General features: G+C 38.8%; 1 protein-coding gene across 9 annotated transcripts in view; it reads right to left on the reverse strand.

The window, feature by feature from the left end:
• The window catches only part of ptprt (protein tyrosine phosphatase receptor type T), a 313,327-nt gene extending 292,561 nt beyond the window's left edge, over window positions 1-20,766 (reverse strand). For all 9 annotated transcript variants that reach the window (XM_084929068.1, XM_084929066.1, XM_084929067.1 and 6 more), the window contains exon 1: window positions 20,319-20,766. In XM_084929068.1, coding sequence (XP_084785194.1) covers window positions 20,319-20,397 — 79 coding nt within the window. In that variant the 5' untranslated portion in view covers window positions 20,398-20,766. The remainder of the gene's footprint in view (window positions 1-20,318) is intronic.
• Between the last annotated feature and the right edge of the window lie 654 nt (window positions 20,767-21,420).

Consider the following 21,420-nt stretch of genomic DNA (forward strand, 5'->3'; position numbering starts at 1 on the left):
ATTCCACTACCTGAATTTAGAAATGTAATTCTGTCCCTCATATAACTTCAATGTAATGTAGCTTTTATTTGTATGTGGATTGTGAATGTTTCTAAATGTTCTGCATGTTGTGTATCCTAAATTTTGCTTTGTGTTTTCTTAGCTCAATTACAGTATCAAGTAGGAAAAATATACTTCTTTAAAATCTAACATCGATTAAAACGTTGATGTGAAGCGTAATAAGTAGGAAAGGTAAGCATCTCTAATATAGCTCTGTGTACCCTGTGTGTGTACAAGCGCTGTTCAATCTAAACTACAAAGGTATGTTAAACTGTTTTGAAAAGCAGTTCAACTTGGCTTGACTTAAAAATGACCAGAGCTTTACCGTTTCCACCACGTTTAGATATCCCGGACAAACCCCCATTTACTTTAGAGAATCAAAGAGAAAGGAAAAGAAAATCACTTAATGATATTGCATGCAACACAGAGAAAGGAGAACAAAGAAAAAGCACATATAGAGTACATAAAACATATATATACATCAATGTTATTGGCTGACTCTTTGGTATAAGGGTTCAGTGTTTATATTTTTGTGTGTGCATTTTGATATTCAGTCCAGAGAGCATCTATCAGTATTCCATGACTGTATGCATTCACTGTTTTCCTCTCCCAACCAGACACCAATTACTGCTGCCAATCACACACACATACACACACACACACACACACAGACCTACAGCTTTAAGTAAAAAGCGTGCACAAACACACACATTCACTCAATCACTCCCAGTGTGTGAAACTGTGAACAAAAGGCATTTATCACCCACCACCACCACCACCCGACCCCCTCTTTACATAAACATTCACAGATGAGCACTGTTATGCTGCCATCCTGCATCTCTGTTTTCACCCAAAATCGGAGATCAAACCTTATTCAATTTATTTATTTATTAACAACCCAAAATATAACCTTAGCACATGTCAGTAAACAAAATGAAAATCAAAAATGTGTTTTAATAAAAACCATTGGGGTTTCAAAGCAAATTGCTGGAAAGGACAAGTACACACCAAATTTTAAAATTTGATTTTGTAGAGGATGTCTAATACACATCCATGACTTCAGGGGGAAATAGTTTTTGAACTTGTGTTCCTACACACTGCCTGGAGGTCATGGAATGAACACACACAGGCAGGCGCTGGTACACCCTCTAGACTTGGTGTCAGCTTTATTCATCACTACACACTCTGATCTTCTTTCTTTTTCCAGAGGGAAAGCACACACACACACACACACACACACACAGTCACCTGTAGGATTTTATATATAAAAACACACACTCACATGTGAAAGGCACATTAAAGTAGACACATGAATCTACAAACATACAGCCACTGCTGTCCTTGCCTGTAACCTTGCCAAAGACCGCAGTACAGTAGTTTATTTGAGGCCCTGTTGAATTCAATATTTCCACACTCAACATTGCGAGAAACAAAGAGAGTGGGTTAGTGAGGGAAATTCTTCGAGTTAATTGTTATAAGGTTTAACAAAGATAGAGAAAAGCAAAAAAACAGGAAATTAAAAATGTATTCACAAATATTCATTGTATGCAGATGTTATCACGGTAACTATTCCTTTGTCACCTCGGTGCTTTGCTCTCTCGTGAGTTCTGTCTGTCAGAAGCCACCTGATAATAGCCACAATCAAATCTTCAAAAAAATTCAATTAACTTTAGTCTCCACTTTAGCACATCAGTCTGATTACTTCATTAGCACAAACAATAGTCAAAACATTCAGCCCAGTCTTTCACTGAGGGTATATCTCATTTGCATGTCATTTTTATTGCATTTGCATTTTTGCATAGCTTACCTCCATCTGATTAACAATGTTCTGCATTTGCCATTACGTAAGATACTTATTCCGTACTAAAAGGACATCAGGGTCTGCATGTGCACTTCAAAGACATCTGTCTTTGCAAGGTGAAACTACAACTATTAAAGTCCAGAGATGGTATCGAATGAATATCTCTTAGTAATTCTTTCATCCTTATACTTCTACCACATTTACCTGTTTTGAAGAAACAGTGGTGGGCAGCTTATGGGTCAGCATTGTGATTTGTTGCAAAAAAAAATAGCATTTTTAAAACCTATTTGTAGGAAGACAGTGGGATGGATGGATGCACATGCCATAATTCAGTTTGTCCCCACTGACTATTTCTTCTGGATGTTACAACAGGAAAGCGCACTATCACTGGGACAAACACAACCTGATGAATGTTGGAAAAAATTATCTGTTTCATGGCATTTTGGCTTCAAACGTGTGGATTCTTCAACTTAAACTGATGAGTTATATCCGGAACAAGGGGGAACTTATTGAAAGACTTTCTGTTCAGTCTTTAATTATATTCTGTTCTGTGTGTGTATGTGTGTGTGCGCTTTACATGACTGCTGACCTTTAGCTCTGAATCCCAAAGCTGTAGTTCTGTTTCCGGATGATGCCAGCAACACATACAGTATCGCTGTTTTCCTACTGTTGTACATGAAGTACCATTCTGAAACTGATGCCAATGCTCCCTGATTGAGGGAAGCACAATATCACTGTAGTTAACGTTGTTGCCTCACTGCAAGAAGGTCCTGGGTTTGAATCTACTATCTGGCCAGTTGAAAGGAGTTGGTAGAATAGAAATCAAATGTAAATTCTCAACACATTGGACAGGCTTGACCTTAATTACAGTTGAAAGTAGTGGTAATGGTTCAGTTTTATGTAATTCTGTTTACTGAAAATGTAGATGTTGCAGCCTCAGCCTTTTGATTGAACTTAGTCTAGTTTTATTTCACTTTTTTGCATGTAGTGTTCCAATGAGGAGCTCTGAGTGTCCACCCATAGGTCTTCTTGGCTGGATTCATGGGTTTCGTGGGTTGGTAGTGGTTGGTTCATCTATAACACTGTGCCTTTTAAAATGCCTGACTTTTCAGTACTCTGGTGACAGAACCAAGACGCTGCTGTTACATTTCTGTCATCTGACAAAAGCATCTTGGTTCTCTCATCTGCCTCCAAACTTATTTTTGTACATTGTTCTGCTGTACTGTTGTGTATTTGCCAGTGCCTCGTGGTTAACTGGGAGTGTATGGTTTTTTTTTAAGATGAATCTATATTTGTAAAATATCACCAAAGCCGTTTTCTGACCCAAGTAGAAGTCTTCTTGATATTTTCATGTTACTCTCCTACAACACTGAGTAGGGACATTGGTGGCAATCGCGGCTCAACAGTTGGGAGTTCGTCTCGTAATCGGAAGGTTGCCGGTTCGAGCCCCGGCTCAGACAGTCTCGGTCGTTGTGTCCTTGGGCAAGACACTTCACCTACCGCCTACTGGTGGTGGTCAGAGGGGCCGATGGTGCGATATGGCAGCCTCGCTTCTGTCAGTCTGCACCAGGGCAGCTGTGGCTACAACTGTAGCTTGCCTCCACCAGTGTGTGAATGAATAGTGGAATTGTAAAGCACTTTGAGGGCCTCGAAAAGCGCTATATAAATGCAATCCATTATTGTTATTATTATAACACTTAGTAGGGACATTTCTCCTCTCGCTGTCATTTCATAGGATCATCTCCTTTCTTTGATATTTTTTTCTTTATGTGAAGAGGTACAGAATGACAGTTGATATGGATGAGTTTGATCCCACCTCTGATACACTGACCTGATCCGCAAAAACAGTTTTTTTTTGTTTTTGTTTTTTGTTTCCAATTTGACAAAAATGTTAAAACACCATGAAAGGAAGAGGAAGTGGAATTATGGGAGCCCACTGTCACAGAAATCTTCAGTGAACTGGTGAAAGTTGGGGCAGGTGGCACAATACACAATAATTTTTGTACAGGCTGCAGTGGATAGGGAGGATTTTAAACTTGGAAAAAAACACAGCAGGTTGAGCTTAATGCATTTCCAAATAAAGTCTTTGGCACTAGATCCTTTGCGTCAGACTAATATTACATCCACCCCAGTAAATATACGCCTCCCTACTGCTTCCTCTGAGCAATGTAAGTGGAAACATTACTTTTGTCCAACCACTTAGTGCAACAACAACTTTTTGTTTGGGAACTCGATAGGAACTGATAAGAGTTTATATGCCAGTTAGCAACCCTTGTGGAGGACACAACTAAAAAAATACAGTCACATAATATACAAGCACAAACACACATACACACAAAGCCAGCCAAGTCGGACTCTCTCCACAGGGAGCCATGCATGATGGTGGCATTAACTTTCAGCAGAAAATTAGCCTCAGCCAACCAATTAACCAGCTCTTAAGTCTCCTTAGTAAGGACATGATGCGTGTGTATGTGTGTGAGACAGAGGGAAACAAAAGAGAACATGAGGGTGTGTGTCTGAGTGGGATAGTCAAGAAGAAAGAGTGTGTGTGTGTGTGTGTGTGTGTGTGTGTGTGTGTGTGTGTGTGTGTGTGTGCTTGCGAATGTTGAGTAAAGGTTAATAGGACCTCAAGAGGAATAAGACAAGGGGGTTGTTACTATCCCAGAGCTGTCTCCTCCTCCTACCAATGACACACACAAACACACACACACACACACACACACACACACACAGGCTCAGTGCCAAGATTGGTGGTCTATTGAGCAACAGAGTAGTTCATTACCATCCATGGCTTACACTTGCACTACTATTTCTTAATACCCAACACTTTCCTCTTATCATATACTCTCTTTATCTCTATCGTTCCCTCCTTACTTTGCTGCTCTTTTGAGTTTCCTCTTCTCTCTTTTTATCTTCTCCCATAGCCTACCCTGCTCTTGCTCTCTTTGCCTCACAGCAGTCAACACTAGACATGAAGAGATCCTCTGAGAAATAAATGGGCATGTGTGCTTGGTATTACAGTTTTGACAGGCGAGCTAAGATCATGCTTTTGGACTGTAGTGAAAGTGAAACAAGTTGAATGAGCAAATAAATAGGAATGCATCGCTGGTACAAGGCAGATTTGGGAAAACTGCATTAATTAATCAAAAACTAGTTATAGTTTCTTTTTTCTTTTTTTCTTTTTTTTTTTTTTTACTAAAAACAAAAACATATCTGTCTGTCACTCCAAATACTCTCCATCACTCCCCTTCTTTGGCCTCTTACCCTGTCATCTTCATTCATTTAATCCTGTCATCGCTCTCATTTTACATCTTACACTGTCATTTGATTTTTTTTTACCTGCCACCCCAACTCAATGTATCCATAAAGCTCTCTTTTTAATCACCTTCTTTTCTTCTTTCTCTTGTTATCTCTTCCCTCTCTAATCTGTAGAAAGGGAAGAAGGCTGCTCTTATGGCACAGTTAATATCTGCTCTAAAGTACAGACACGGTCGACACAGTTGGCTGCTGCTGCTGCTGCTGGTATTGCATTTCTTTGGGTTTTGTTGCTCCTTTGTGAGTCATGCTATTCTGGGCTACAGACTGACAGCCTGATAGAATAAGACTGTGGTGCTCAGATAGCTACAGCCTCTACTGCTTTCCAGCAGTGTAACAAAAGTTATGGAAGTCATTTATAATGTTCATACAGTGGTGGTTTTATTATTGTACGCAGTAAGTTGACCATTGCACACAAATTCACACAAAGTAATGTTTATGAAACAGCAGATTAGGAAATAATTACATGTGCATTTACTATTTGCATGAAAAGAAAATGTTACATGAACATAATTAAAAATGACAAAGTGCTAAAATCACAAGTAATGGGGGCATGACATGTCTCCATCACCTTGGGTTCATCATACCATGCCACTGACTATTACTCCACTGACAAACCACTTAGTTGGGGGTAGGCTGCAAAATGGACAGCTATGCCATGCTGAGCAATAAAAGTATGCATGGTATTATCCTAGAAAATTACTATTTGAAATATTTTCAAATTTCATACCCAAACTGGCAAGACTGAATTATTCTTCCTTGCACGTTAGTCTCTGATTAGATTTGTTTTCTTTTTTAACATACAGATCTTTCTCTTATTTTTCTGGAAAATTTGTCATTAACACTTATTTTAACGTCTGCTGTTAAATATACCCCGAGTATTGTGCACAATTAAGGGGATAATTCAAAGTCTGAGAATGACATATTTTACAAATAGGAGTCACAATCTGTTGATGGTGCTATAGACGGGGAGTTGAGTGCGGGCTTTAAAATGATGAGACTGTTTTAAACTACACTTGTGAAGCTGAAATGGGTCATGCACCTGTTTCATGCGGGTCCATGCATGTTAAGAGTGTTTTAATGGGCCATTATCTCATTGCATACAACCATGGAGGACTTAAAGTATATTCATAATTAGTCATGACTCATAACTCAGCAGTAGTCATCAACAAAGTCTCATCCAACATCTGCTCCGCAATTATCCTCAACTAGTAGTAAAACCCGCTGCAGCCTATTCCTGTCTCAAAGTTTGTAGTGGGAGGCAGAGAAAGCAGTTTGTAATACAAACCTCTATTCTTACTTTTCACCACTTCATCACAATTCAAAATTCTGCCATTCATTTAATGGGCTGCACAGTAATGAAAGTTCCTTTCCAGCTTGTAGTACAACATGACAAATAGCTGTCATCTCCTTTGCTTGCAATAAACACATATTGTATTGCTGAAGGTTTTTGTCTTTGTTCAGAATCTACAATAAAAACTACATGGAAGGAAGGAAGGAGCTCTAGTTTGTTGTTCTAGTTTAACACTGAAGAACTAGAGCGTTTATTAAGTCAAGAATTTATTAGTGTGTTTGTCTGTTTGCTTCTTTTTCTCAGTTTTTTCTGCATCTATCTATTGGGAAAAACTTTACTGCTTTAATCTAAAAATATGCAAGAAAAGCTCTATGTTCTTTACAGTTAAAATGCCTTTTCCTCTCTAACTGTCCACCAGGCAGAGTAGATGTGAATTTATTTATAGCATGTTTAGAAACAAAGACGTACTTCATGAACTGCCTCACATAGTACAAAGAACAAAGGCGCAGATCAAATATAGATCATCACTCCGTTTGTGTTGATGTGTCTTCCTATATATCTGCCCCCTTTTTCCTGCTTGTTTTTCTGTGCCACTATAGCTTTTCACAAGCAATCAAATTTTCATCTGTTAGAAAAACAGGTTATTTATGTTTCAAACAAAGTCTTGTATTTCATAATTGTTGTATAATGGCTTCGTTCATACAAAATATGACCACTGGGATTTGTGGGTGTTCTAGATAAGAGAAGAGTGGGAAGAACAACATCCTGGAAGAAAATTCTTTCCAGTTCTATTTAAAGGTGCACAGATGACCCTATAAAGAACTTACAACTTCCTGAATTGTCTCCTTGGAGTTAAATAAACAACAAGATTATGATTGACTGATTAACTTGATATCTTAATTATCAGTGATTTCAAACATTAATTGATGCACCTCGGTATATTTCTATATTAAGCTTTCTTTGGGAAAACCAGCTTTGCTGTCAGTTACATTGGCATTAGGCTACATTCCCAGTGTAGAAATGTAGCCTAATAGAAATGTGATCTAAAGAGTAGCAAATTATTTTCTTCATGGAATACATTTTTTTAAAGTAACAGTTTGTAATAAATTACTTTTTGAGTAATGACCACATTGCTCGTACTTACGTGACTTTACAAAAAGCAGAAAACATATGCACTTACATGTGGCAGCGTTCAGCAGTGGCAGCTTAGAGACAGGCTGACATGGTATAAAAATGCACTAAGGTTAGATTTAGACTCTATCCTGATGGAAAAGGTCACTCTGCAATTTACGCAACAAGCAACAATTCAGTTTCATTCACAGTATATAGTGCCAAATCACAGCAGCAGTCGCCTCAAAGTGCTTTATATTGTTAAGCAGATACCCTACAATGATCTTTGAGCAATTCTTTGGCAACAGTGGGAAAGAAAAGCTCCCTTTTAACAGGAAAGAACCTCTGGCAGAACCAGACCTCAGGGATGGTCAGCCATCTGGTGTGCTGTGTTGGGGGTGAGGGGAGCAAGAAAGGATAAAAAACACACTGGAAGAGAGCCAGAGATTAATAACTAATGATTAAATCAGAGTGGTGTGTAAACACATAGTGATAGAAAAAGGTGCGTGAAAAAGAGACATGCATCATGGGAAACTACCTGCAGCCCAGGGCTATTGTAGGGTCACCTGATCTAGCCTTAACTATATGCTTTATCAAGAAGGAAAGATTTAAGCCCAGTCTTAAAAGTAGAGAGGGTGTCTGTCTCCTGAAACCAAACTGGGAGCTGGTTCCACAGAAGAGGGGCCTGAAAGCTGAAGGCTCTTCTTCCCATTTTACCACAAGTAAGCCAACAGGCTGAGTGTGAGGTGTTCACTTATTCAGCTTATTCAAGCATGAGGGTGGCATGTAAAAACACTAGCACATTTATGTATTAAAGTGTTTATTAATGAGGCGTTTTCTCACTGTCCATGTTAAACTTTTTAATCTCTTCCTTTTCCCTCCTCCTGCACCTCCTCCTCAGCAATCTACAATCTTTATTTCTCCTTCTTTTCTCCCACTCATTCTCCCATTTGTCATTTCTGCTTTTTATCCTCCAGAGTCAATGGTTTTCTCTCATCTCAAATCTCTTTCTCTCCCAGCTTCCTCCACTTCCTCCTCATTGGTTTCACTTTTACCCTCTCTTCCTCTCGATCTCCCACACTTATGTATTTATCTCTTTCTTTCCATCGCCCCTACTTCTCTAACCTCTGTCTGTGAGTGACAGGTACAGCAGTGGCTGCCATGCTTCTTGGCTGAGGAAATGGTTTTCTGTCTATCTGTCCATTCTCCTGTCTGTCTTCCTCTCTGTGCGTCTGTATCACTTATCCAAGCAGCATTTTCTGTAGCTACCCATGACAGAAGCAATTATCTATTAATCAGCATTTCATCTGAGTGCACACTCACCTTTGGACGCGTACGCTCACACTGAACTCATGAACACTTACACCGCTGTGTTTTGCCTTTCGCTTCACGTGCACCGCTTTGGTTTGGTTTGACTGACAGTTAGATGGATGATTGCTGAAATGATGAAATCATAAGTGGATAGACTGACAGGCAGATGGACTGCCGAATCAGTGGAAGCGAGGCTAAAATGAATGAATGAATGGGAGGATGCTTATATAGAGTGAGAAAAATAAGAAAGAGGCTTAATTGTTAAAAAAAAGAAAGAAAGAAAATCACACATCAAGAATGCAGTATGAAGAGAAAGATTAAAAGTAAGTGATAAATAAAGGAGAGCAGATGCTGGATTACAGTTGTGTATACTTGGCAGTATTTTAGCCAAGTGTGTGCATTTGTGTGTACTATACATGTGTATCTGTTTGTGTGAAAGAGTGTGTACTGTGTGTAAATAATGAGAGGGGAAATCAAACTGCCAGGCAAATATTATGATGTTTGCTCTTATCTGTCTCTAGCGCTCTCTCCATTCCTCTCTATCCAAACCTTTGTCAATCTTCATTTATTCCTTCTTTGCCAACTTTATATTCCCTTATAATTAGTTTTCTTCTGTCTTTCTATCGTTAGTTCTGTGCAGTTTCTCCCCATGAGAAAGATACTTTTCGACTTTTGAATTGCAGTCTCAGTTTCTTTGCATCTCATGTGCTCTGTTCGTTTTTTATCATCTCTGACCACTTCTTCTGAAATATCTCTTTTTATTTCTGCCTTTCCTCAGTCTATGTACAGTCCAGTCCAGTCACATAACAAAATTTTAAATAATCACAAAAAAGCAGTCTATTTTTCTTGCTCAAGGACACCAGTTTTCGCATTTTTTGTGACAATGACTCATGAATTTGGGTCAGAAGCATCTATATTTTCTTGAGAAAGCAGCGAGATGTCACCATGAGAACCAAGAAAACTAAGCTTTAAAAGACATAGCAGTATTTTAGCCCATAAAATGGGGTGGCAGAGCAGGTCAGCTACTAATCAGAAGGTCGGTGGTTCGATCCCAGGCTGCCTCCTGGCTGCATGCCAAATATCCTTGGGCAAGATACTAACCCCATGTTTGCCCACCATGTTTGTTGGTGGTCAGAGGGCCAGTGTCCGGCAGCCTCGCCTCTGTCAGTGAGCCCCAGGGCAGCTGTGGCTACAATGTAGCTTGCCAGTGTGTGTGTGTGTGAATGGGTGAATGACTGAATGTAGTGTAAAGCGCTTTGGGGTCCTTAGGGACTGAGTAAAGCGCTATACAAATACAGGCCATTTAGGCCATAAAGGTCTTTTCCTCACCCTGACCCTGTAGTTTTTTTTAATACATAACCTTAACCAAATCATTTTTTATTGCTTAACTTGAAACGATAAGATGGAAAAATCTTTCATATGTATGAACTTGTAAATGATTTGCGTCACCTCCGACCACTCTCAAAAGTGGAAAACATTCATTTTGTGTACATGGGCACAAATCAATACAAATGAGAGTGCACTGACAAAGAGTTGTGTTCAGGAGCATAAAATAATGTTAGGAATTCATGTTGAAGAACATATAATAATGTAGCATTATTTTCCAGAAATATGTGCCAATTGATTAAGCATTGTGACTCTATAACAAGTTGCCCATAGACTAGGTTGGACAATCACATTGTCCTGTTACTAAGCTGTTATTAAAGCACAGTAGTGTTTTCTGAATCTAGTAGTGTCCCCTGTGAACCTGTGTTTAAGCCCAGTGGTCCTTTGAGCAGAAGTCTCCACATTAGTGTTATGAAAGAGAGAATATTAGCTGCAAATTTTTAGCAAATGTGTTTTGCCATGCTCACCATTTTAGTTTAAGTGACATGTCATTCACCCCTAAACCAAACACAAAACTGCAGCTAAAGCTGATTTGCCAGAGTTCTTTTTGGTCTTCAATAAAGTATTCAACAACAAGGTTAGAGACAGGTATCATGACAGCGTGAATAAGTAGCATGTAAAGGCATATCATGATTCCACATTTTGAACATTGCTTTAACCTTGACTTTATACCTAATAACTAATAACATTTTTGCATGGCATAAAAAAGTGGTAGAAGTGGAATTCAGTTATTTATATGCATTCCTATAAAGACACTGACTCAAGAGCAAAAGTCGAAAGAGCTCCACAGCCTGTCGGAGTCATTGGCTATGAATCAGGTGACTCAAACCATGAATACACTATACGGGTAATACTTTTATTGAATGCCGTCATCTATTCTTCCTAATATGTTTTTTTCTATTTCTACCGCTTGTGTTTCCTGCCCTGCTTCTTTTTTTTTTATACAGTTAAGGATGATGATAGAAAAGCTGGCCATAACTACTAATAGAGACCAAGACCCGAGTTGTAATAAACAGGAATTATTTTACAAAGGCTCTTTTATCCTGAACTTTAAAGTTTGATTTGGTTATTTAGATTTTTATATGAAATGTTTTATAGACTAGTTGAGAGTGCCTCTGACTACATCTGTGTATCTATCTTCTGAGTAAAACCTCCCACACAGTCTGACATAAATTAAATTTAGTCACTCTGAGAATACAGTGAGATGCTCAGATGTCATCTAATATCTTTTCTTTCTCTTCTCTCTCCTTCAGCTAAATTGAATAACTGTCTTTATAACTGCTATCCACACTTATTTGACTCATTTCCTCCTTTATTTCCCTTTTGCCATCCACACCCCCAAGCTTGTTGATTCAGCCGACGAAGCAGTCTCTCTCGCCTAACATCTTCTATTAAATATGGATTAATTACCGCAAAACCTTGTTAAGCATCGTTAAGACCTCTTGCATTAATCAGCAATTATTTTAATTAGAGGGAAGGAAGTTTTTAATGCGCTGCACCGTGTATGTTTTACACCTCCAACATTCTAATCAGCTCAATCACGACTTGATTTGTCTCCAAGTTTGTTTTGCCATTTTAGACATGTGCCCTCATCTTCAGCAGTTACTCCAGTTGGAGTACCATGGCAGGAAAATGGCCACTCTAGCCTTTTCATAAAAGCTTAACTAATCTGGAGGAAACATCACGCCAATTAAGAAAAATTGGTGAGAATATCACACAAGCATCAGTTATTTTGGCAAAACCTCAAAAGCAGTGTCCTCACATTAAAGAGACAAAATCCTCGGTTGGTTGTAGTTAAGGACAACTTTTATCTGTTGGAAGCAAAGAAGGAAGTCATTCTAGAGCAGGGGTCTCGAACTCCAGTCCTGGAGGGCCGGTTACCTGAAACTTTTCCATGTGTCCCTGTTGCAGCACACCTGAATAAAATTAATAGGTCATTAGCAAGAGTATAGAACTTGACTGCTGTCGAGACCCCTGTTCGAGGGCGTTCGAGACCCCTGTTCTAGAGTTATGAAGTCCTCAGAGAACCAGTTTAATTGAATGCTCAGTATTGCTCTTATTTTAGTTGGGCAGTTGCTTTAAATCAGACCAAAATTATTCCTTGTAAACAGTTTTGGTTCGTCAGATTAAACCAATCTTAACTCCAAGAGAGCAAAATCAGGAAAGAACTTTTATTTTGAAATATTTCACATCACATTCTTTCTATACAAGAACTTTTGAAACCTAATGAATATTTAAATACAGATTAACTTGTTATATCTTTGCATACAAAAAGCTTGAAGCGTAATTATCAATAAAGACAGCAATTATATGAAACTGTTGAAATAGAGATATGTTCATCCAAGGTTTGAATAATCTATTTTATACATAATTTTTCTTATTTTGTGAGGTATTTCCTGCTCTGGTACAACAGACGATGTTTCAGTAGAAATAAAAACTGTGTATTTAGTAGTTGCTCATTAAACTTTGTGTGCTGTACATACCAATAATTTCAAAGTAAGAGGTTATTATATTATTAGCCCTGTCAAGGATATTTCAGCAAGCTACTGACTTTCAACCAGAAGACTGAGGTCCAGTTCTCATGTCAGACAACGTTTCAGTTTTGTCTTCATTCATGGTTTAATTTCAACCAAAACCTGTTGGTTAGGTGCAGGCCTAACCAACATCTTTTCCTAACTTCTCGAGTTAGGAAAAGATGATTGTTTGGATGAAAAAGTAACCTTTTACAGCACTAAACATGTGTTCTAAAGAGTAATTCTTTAAATTACCAGTCAATTAAATCTGACCCATCAAAACGGTGACAAAACCAAAGTTTTTTTTTCATGACATGTGTGTCACAGTGTCTAAAAAATGCTTAATTATTAAAACTAATTAACATGCCATAAACTGCTTTCACAAATGAACAGTGGAGGCGATTTTGGCAGGGGGCCAGCTTTCTGAAAATTTAAGGAACCACTCATACTCAAAATTTTATTAAGAGTTGCATTTTCCTTTCGCCTAACTCCCAAAAGCTTAAAAGTGCCACAAAGCTATGTTTACTGATGCATTCCCTTCTGAAAGTGAAGTCAAAGTGCAATAAGACATGGAAGATGAACATCTGCACCATCCTGCCCTGAAGCCGAAGTTAACAGCCTCTAAAGGATAAAAACAAAAACATTTTCCAGCTCATTTATGTCTGCTAGCATCCAGCTGCTGAATTCTATCAGGAATGCCATTATGCCCTTCTAAGGTTGAGGTTTCTGAATGCACTGTTGTATCACTTATGACTGCTGTATAGTTTATAGGCTGCTATAAATGTAACCTTATATAATTTATGTAATGCATGAATTAACTGTAATTAATGGTTTAATATGTTATAATGAAAGTTCAATGTCCACCAGGCATATATTTTATTTAGGCTATTACTGCTTGAAAGACGGCTGTGTGGTAAGTGTTAGTGGTATCTTCTGCTGCTTTGAGGTGACTAATGAACACAGAAATTAATGCTCTTTTCTTCTCTTTTCAAAGCTCACAGTCATGATATTTTCTACTGTACTCAGGTAGGGAAAGAAAATCTTTCCAGTGTAACTGGCATGTACCCAAAAAGTAATTATAATTATGAGAGTATCTTTGTGAGATTTCTTAATCATGATTTATGATATACTTAGTCAACATGACTGCATACCTCAACCTACACTTGTCCCAAACAGATAAAATGAATGTAAACTTCTTTTTTTTCACTGTATCCAAATTTGTTTATTGTTTATAATGTGGGTTTAAAATGTTGGCACCATATTAATAAGAATACCTTTTTGCTATCCAACTTTTAAGTTCTGGATTTGAGATCTTAACAGCACATTTAAACAGAAATGGTGGGAACACCGGGGCATTTTGGCCTGAAGATCATTTTAGCTTGCTCTGAGCAGCAAACTTTACCAGAACTATTGTAGTAAGTAGTAATGAGCTGACATACTGCAGAAATACCATGTATTATATATGACTCTTTTGCCTAAAAACTGTATACTCTTTCCACACTCTACAGGGCCTGTCACCAAGTACTTGCTCAAAAGGGGTCATTTGATTGTTGGGGTTATCTTGCCAACTGTTGTTGTTCTTGTTGATCTTGTTTTGGCGCTATTTAAAGTGAATTGAATTGAATTGAATTGAATTGAATTGAATTGAATTGAATTGAACTGAATTGAATTGAATTGAATTGAATTGAATTGAATTGAATTGAATTGAATTGAATTGAATTGAATTGAACTGAATTGAATTGAATTGAATGGCACATGTTTAAACTACAGATTTAACAATGCGGTACTTTACAATAACACAATGTCCTGGGATGATATTAACTTTTCAGCTTGTATTGCTATCTCACTTTTGTACTCAAAAAGTACTGCACAAAAATACACTGAAATATACACCATATGTTCTTAGTTTAGTTTAATGAGGGAAGGCATTAACTGTTTATGTTTATGCTCAACTATAAAGGGAATTCTTTGTTTTAAAATGTTTATACATGCTTTCTACTTTTCTCTGAGAGTAAGTGAGAGATGTTTCTCCCTCTGAGTCATGCTCTAAATCCTCTGCAGGTGGGAAAAATAATTTCTCTCCGTTTCAGGTTGTGCATATTATAAGACATCTTGGTTTCACTACACCAAATATCTTCAGCCCATTTAATAAAGCTATCTGTAGTTCTAATGGAAAACTGGCCGCATCTCTGATGGCTAAATCTGTACATTTGTTACGAATGAGTTTTATGTGCACTGATGGCTCCGTGGACACACCAGGCAATTCGCCCTCAGGCCCATTAAACACCCATTTTTCTTGTCCTTACATTAGAGTTGCATTTGACAGCTATGTCATCGTTGAGTGCTCATAGTGTCTCATTCAGCTTTGAACTGTCAAATATCCCCATTGCAGATAACTGTCAGCCTGGCTACCATCTTCCAGAACAGGGAACTCATGGTTGTTTGCCTCCTACAAGGGAGTAACTTTGTCAATGTTTTCAGGCAATAATTTTGATAATTGGCCATCAGCTTACAGAAAAATTGCATTTCAGTAAAAACATGTAGTGGAAGGGAATATAATCTGCATTTTTGTGACTAGGGGTATAATGGTGCTGAAGGTGCTTTGTGATTATTGCCTCAAATGTTTAAAGAGCTTTCAGACAAATGGTGAACTTGAAAGACATCCTAATAATGAAATTTATTGGAGAATCATAAAAGACAGACCACATCTGTGGTGAAAAAATGACTATTTTCTTTTCCCAATCACTCTGTATGTACTCCTCGCTAGACTTTAAAAAATGGAAGATGTACGAGAATTTTACGCGACGTTAATGAGAACTGTGGAAATGATTTTGTCTTTCCACCTCTGAACTTGTCTGCAGCTGATAATCAGCTGAAATTTCACAAAATGTATTTGCATTAACCAAAGCTTATGTTAGCACTTAGAATAGGTCTTCCAGCTAATTTAGGCCTGGCAATTCAGGCTATTGCCAGCATTAGTGGTATGCCATCTAAGGGTGGTGAGTGGTCGCTACATCAGCAGGCATTCAGCACCAAGGGTATAAAATTAATTTCTGATGTAACTGCGCGCTAATACTGCACCACATGCACATTTGCATTAACACCTTCTTTTTTCTAAGTGCACTTTAGTGAATGGAGAGACTGGCTGCTCTCACTCTTTATACCTTTGGTCTCTTTCAGCTCCACTATGCACTACCATTCATTCAATACCAAACTGTCCGTCTCTTTCTATTTCCGACACACACACACACACACACATGCACGGTGCTCCAGCACTCAACATGCCCTGCTATTAGGCTGTCAGTTAGTCGGGCCAATAGAATAAGTGCTGTGGATTAGGCAGAGACACACACGCACACAGAGGATGGACAGCATACTAAACAGAGTGGGGCATGAGGTGACAGATATCCTGTCATAAATCCCTCTCTCTCTCTCTGTCGTTCTTTAAGACACATACACACACACAGCAAAGGAAACAATTATAGCCACTCAGACAGTCGATAACAGTGAGACATAATCAACTTAGTGCAGTTTTTTTTTTCTTGAAGTCTTGTGATACTTTGTCATTTCCTCCGACCACTCGTCCTTACTCCTTTGCCTCTCTTCATCTCAGCTAGACAGCTCCTCTCTTTTTTTGTTCTTGTCCTCTCTTCTGCTCTCAGTCTCTTCCTTCTCCAGTCCTGTTCTTGGCATCTGCTCTTCTCTCCCCTCTATAACTTCAGTTTCTCTACCTTTTGTTTTACATGTCCAGAATGTTACTCTACTTCTTACTCTTTCTGTCTTTTCTTTCATTTCCACCATTTTCTGCCTCTCTACTTCCTTTCAAAATAGAAGGGGAGATGGAGAAGATTCATAGAGAGCAGCTTGAAGGCAAAGGCAAAAGGATGAGATTGCAAGAAGGGATGGTCATATCATCTGCTGCCTCATTCGTCACCCCATCTAGATGAGTACTCTCCTTTTTACTCCTCCTCATCATATTTTCCCTTGCATCTCTCTTTCTCCCCCTTTCTTCTTTCCTCACTCCCACCCCTTCGTTTTGCTCTCTTAACCCTGAGTTTCTCTCTCTTACCCCCCCCCCTCCTAAGTTCACCCTTTCCACACATCTCCTCCATTCTCTTCCCAAATTGTTCTTTGACCTTCTCATTTCACCGCACCTTCTCGTGTTCTTTACTCCTAAGTTCATCATTGTTCATTCTACACGTCCTTCCTCTGCTCATGTAAATCTCTTTTTCCCCTCACCTCTGCACATTTTTACTCCACTTCACTTATATGAGAGGTCTCCATGTGTCATTCATTTACAAAATGCACAGAGCAGTCTCTACACTAATCTTACAAATGGCTCTTTAATTGGGGAATTGAGAGATGTTTATTTGATCAGAGCCAAAGACTTCTCTATATCCCTTTATCATGTCAACACAACAGGCAAACAAGTCAAGGAGAAAGAGTAAGTAAGTACATGGTCACTCCCTTTCTCCTTTCATTCTTTTTCTCACTTTCCCCCCCTTTTGTCCTTGCTGCCAAAGAAATCTAATTAAGTGGAATATAAATTGTAAATTGGTTTCCATGAAAACACACACACCTCAGTGCCCATCACCTCCAGATTCAACCGGATATTCAACAATTAGTGGGCACTGGAGCTCAAAGACATGTAGGAGCACAGCTGCACCCAACACACACACATACACACACACACACACACCAAATGAAAGGACGGCCTTGAATAACACATTCCTCTGCTTTCTTGAACATAATGTTGTTGCAAAACACAAGAACAAATGAACCTCTTTTTAAAGGATCAGTTCACCCAAATCACAAAAGCAAAGGTAAGGAGAAAGCAGGTAAGAAAGCAGGTAAGTTATTGATGCTTTATCAATAAGTCATACACTGACTTCAGCTTAAACTTCAGCTTAAACCAATTTCATTGGTTTAAGCAAAACGCCAACTAGAACAGCTGAATGTTTAAAAATAAAAATAAAAGTATGAAATAAATAAACACAGAAAAACTAAGTCCCCAAACAGACAAATACAAATGCAGCTTCCATATGAGGATGGATTAGAGGGTTATTACAACCTCTGCAAGATGTCATTAAGAGTGACTGACAGCCGTGGGGTGAAATTGTTTTCTTCATCATTGGATTTCAGTCTATTATCATTATAGCTGAATATGTTTCACATTTTTTGTAAGAGGAATAAAAAGAAAAAAAAATCATTTTAAAAAGTCTGGTCCAACGTGTGTGTGTGTGTGTGTGTGTGAGAGAGAGAGAGAGAGAGAGAGAGAGAGAGAGGGGAATCTGTCCGACAGATAGCAAGGATGTATCAATACCGCCCCCCAACGGCACGTATCAAACAACAAGCAAAAAAAACTGCCCCTTTGCTCTCTTCTGTTACATATACACGAACACACACTAATAAAATAAATTGCAAATAAAGTGGAAAAAATGTGAGTGAAACAATACAGAATGATGATGCATTCTTATATTATAAAGACTCCAAATCGTTCTTTAGAAAAAACGAACAAACAAACAAAAATCTAAAAATATTTTCAGCCTCTGCAACATTTTGAGCCTTTTGTCCATTTATCACAGCCTGATGATCAGATCACCTGTGTTTCATTAGTTGCTTTAAATCTGTATGAAGGATAGGCTTTCCTTTGTTTATGTGGCTTTAAAACTGTTTTCTTTTGTTCTCCTCATGTCTGTTAATGTTAGCCTGTCGAAATGAAGACTCATATCTTACAAAGTTTTAAGTTTTTAGTTGAATTCAGACATAAACACACACATTTGACGAGTTATGTACTTCCTTTATCGTAACGCACAAAGTACAGGTTACCTCCGCTGCACCATTACGCACGGAGAGAGGCTACTCGCGGCTCTGCACCTCTGCAACACAGAATGCAAGATAAAGCGAGGAAGGACTCAGTGTTTAGAGCCAGTCTTTCCTTCAAAGTAGCCTCTTTTTGCAGTCGTACAAGTCATGAATACCAAACAGAAGATGCTTGGAGAGAGCAGAACACAGAGTAGACAGGTTGCTGCTGCAGTCCGCTGAAACATCGCTGACTTTAACGGATTTTTTTTCATCTCACGTCTACCTTCAGTTTCCTGAGTTTGAGCAGAGGACACAAGCGGACGTTTTTGAAAGTCTCATATTGTATCATGACCGTTAAAAAGTGAGATTCAACGATCAAAGAGCATACAAAACAGGGGATACAGCCCTAGGCAGAGGGCATAAAGTGCTTGCATTATAATTTTAAATATTGACTATATTTTTTTGAAGAATCATTAAAGGTTTCCATTACTGAATCGCATGTTGATCTCTTCTAAACGGCTTCTTGGTTTTCGTTCGGGATGTGTTTTATCAAGAAATGATATATATCCGATGTTTGGGAGTAATAACGATGCTGTTGTAATTCGACTCTCGTGTCTTTGTATCTAACTGTGGAGCTTCCACTTCTGAAAAAAGATAATCGTAATCACCACTGACTCGATTATATCCCTAAAAACAAAAGGATTCCGAAAACTCTCCATACCTCGCCTGTGCGTAACAAGTGCCAGAGCGATGCTGAGTGTGGGCTGCGGAGGGGAGATGTTGCGGACAGCAAGAGGATTCCGTAGCTTTAAACTGTGTATCTGTATGTTTACTGTAATATACTGTCAGGTATATTTGCCGTTTGAGAAGCGGAGTATTACTCGGCTATCTTAACTGCTGTTAGAATTAGTCCATTGCCCAAAGATTAAAAAGGAAACTTCAGTTATTCTTCAGTTAAATAACACTTGCACTTTTTTCATATGGTACTGCTGTACAGGTGCGTGTTTATATGCATGCCGGAGTACATGTCAAAATATCTGTGATCATTAGGTTATGTAAAGAAGTGTGGGGACGCTGTAAGTTGACTGTTTTGCGCTCAGACCGAGTCAAGCGCGCACTGTTCAGCCCGTTTCTAAAACCAAGTGATTTCAGCAAAGTAGACTACAATTTGAACTGAAAATGAGACACATTTCTAACCGTCAACAACGTGTAGCCCGTCCTTACAGTAAGCTTCGTAAAGCAAAACCTCCTAAAGCTCCAAAACTTTGCCAAAACCTCCGATGAGCCATGTGAAGCTGAACTGCATATGCTGACGCGAACTCAGACGAGTGTCTATCATAAGTCAAACTGCCACTATTATTAAAAAAAACATCTCAGTAATTACTTAAACAAGGGATTTATTGCAGTTTCCTTTTTTCGGACATTCTTACCCATATGCAAAGATTTCTGTGTGGATACAGAACAGTGGTTTAGATTCCGAGACTAACGTGCTGAGTTTAAAGTTGCTTTACTATCACATTATCCAGCAGTACCACATATGCATCTGTAATGCCCTGGAAATCACAAAGCGCTCAGATCACCCTGCATGTCCTCCCTATGTGAGCAACTTCAGCGCTGTGACATTCAACTCAAACGGAGTCAAAGCCGACCAATGCACAAATAATCTGAAAATATTTAAAACACACACACACACACACACACACACACACACACGCACACACACACGAATAAATTGCTTCACTACCTGGAAAGAATTGTCCATCAGTGTGTCCCCAAAGTACAAAGTAGAAGAAAGCTGCCAGCCAAACGCCAGAATTATCCATCTCTTCCTTCTTTTTCTTCTTGTTTTGTTCAGCAGTAAGAATTATTTTACATACTCCCGTCTGGTCCTTAAAGTTGTTTCCCTTAGTTCGGGACAGCAGTGGCAGTAATAAGAGTAATAAAATCCTTGCATTGGTGGATAAGAAGAATCAGAAAGACACAAGTAGATGCAAAGAGGGAAGTTGGGGGCAAATAAATGGGAGCTCTCCGCTTCCCTTTCCTCTCCTGTCTTCTATGTTCCGACAGAGCGAGCCAACGTGTCTGTGCGCGTCAGTGCGCGCGTGTGCCCCAGAGACTGTATGAAGGGCTCTGTGTATATGTGCGCGCTCAGACCGTCTCTGACAGACTGACTTAGAGTTGGTGAGGAATGGAGAGGAGTGCACATTACACCGGGTGCCAGACACCCGCGTAAAGAGGAGTGGATTAACGCGTGCTGAATGTCCGGTGACACGTTTCAAAATAAAACAGGGTGGCGTTTGAATGGAAACTAAAACAGGACATTGCCATTTACCATCAAGACCGAGTTTTGAAAGAAGTAAGAGCTGTAAATTAACCAATAACTGGCCAAACTGGGAAAAACATGAACAAGGGGAGCAGAGTTCACTAAAGGTGCAATAAAACTGGGTTTTCCTCAGGTGTAATCTTGGGTATCAGCATTGGGGAAATATTTTTAAAAAAGCATTTATGATCATTCTAAACCTAAAGAACCTCTGAAATGGAAACATCTAGTCTACTCTCTCACTGGCAACAAACGTCTCCGTGGTCATTCTATAGAGAACAGTTTGGGACGTTTGGAATTGATTATTTTAGTTTGGAAAAATGATTAAATGTGGAGTCCTTTAACGTTAAAGTATCCGCGTGGTTAATTTGCTTGTATTTACTTTGGAATAAAATAACCACTAAGCAAAAAAGTTGCAGGCATACACGCACACTACTGCTTATTGTTCTAGCGCCGTCATTAAACACATGCTTTTAACTTTAAGGTTTAGATGTCAAAGTTCCTTTAATGGCTTCGTTTTATTCCC

The sequence above is a fragment of the Perissodus microlepis genome, chromosome 5, assembly GCF_051167445.1.
Source record: "Perissodus microlepis isolate ML-2025 ecotype Zambia chromosome 5, ASM5116744v1, whole genome shotgun sequence".
Taxonomy (NCBI): Eukaryota; Metazoa; Chordata; class Actinopteri; order Cichliformes; family Cichlidae; genus Perissodus; species Perissodus microlepis.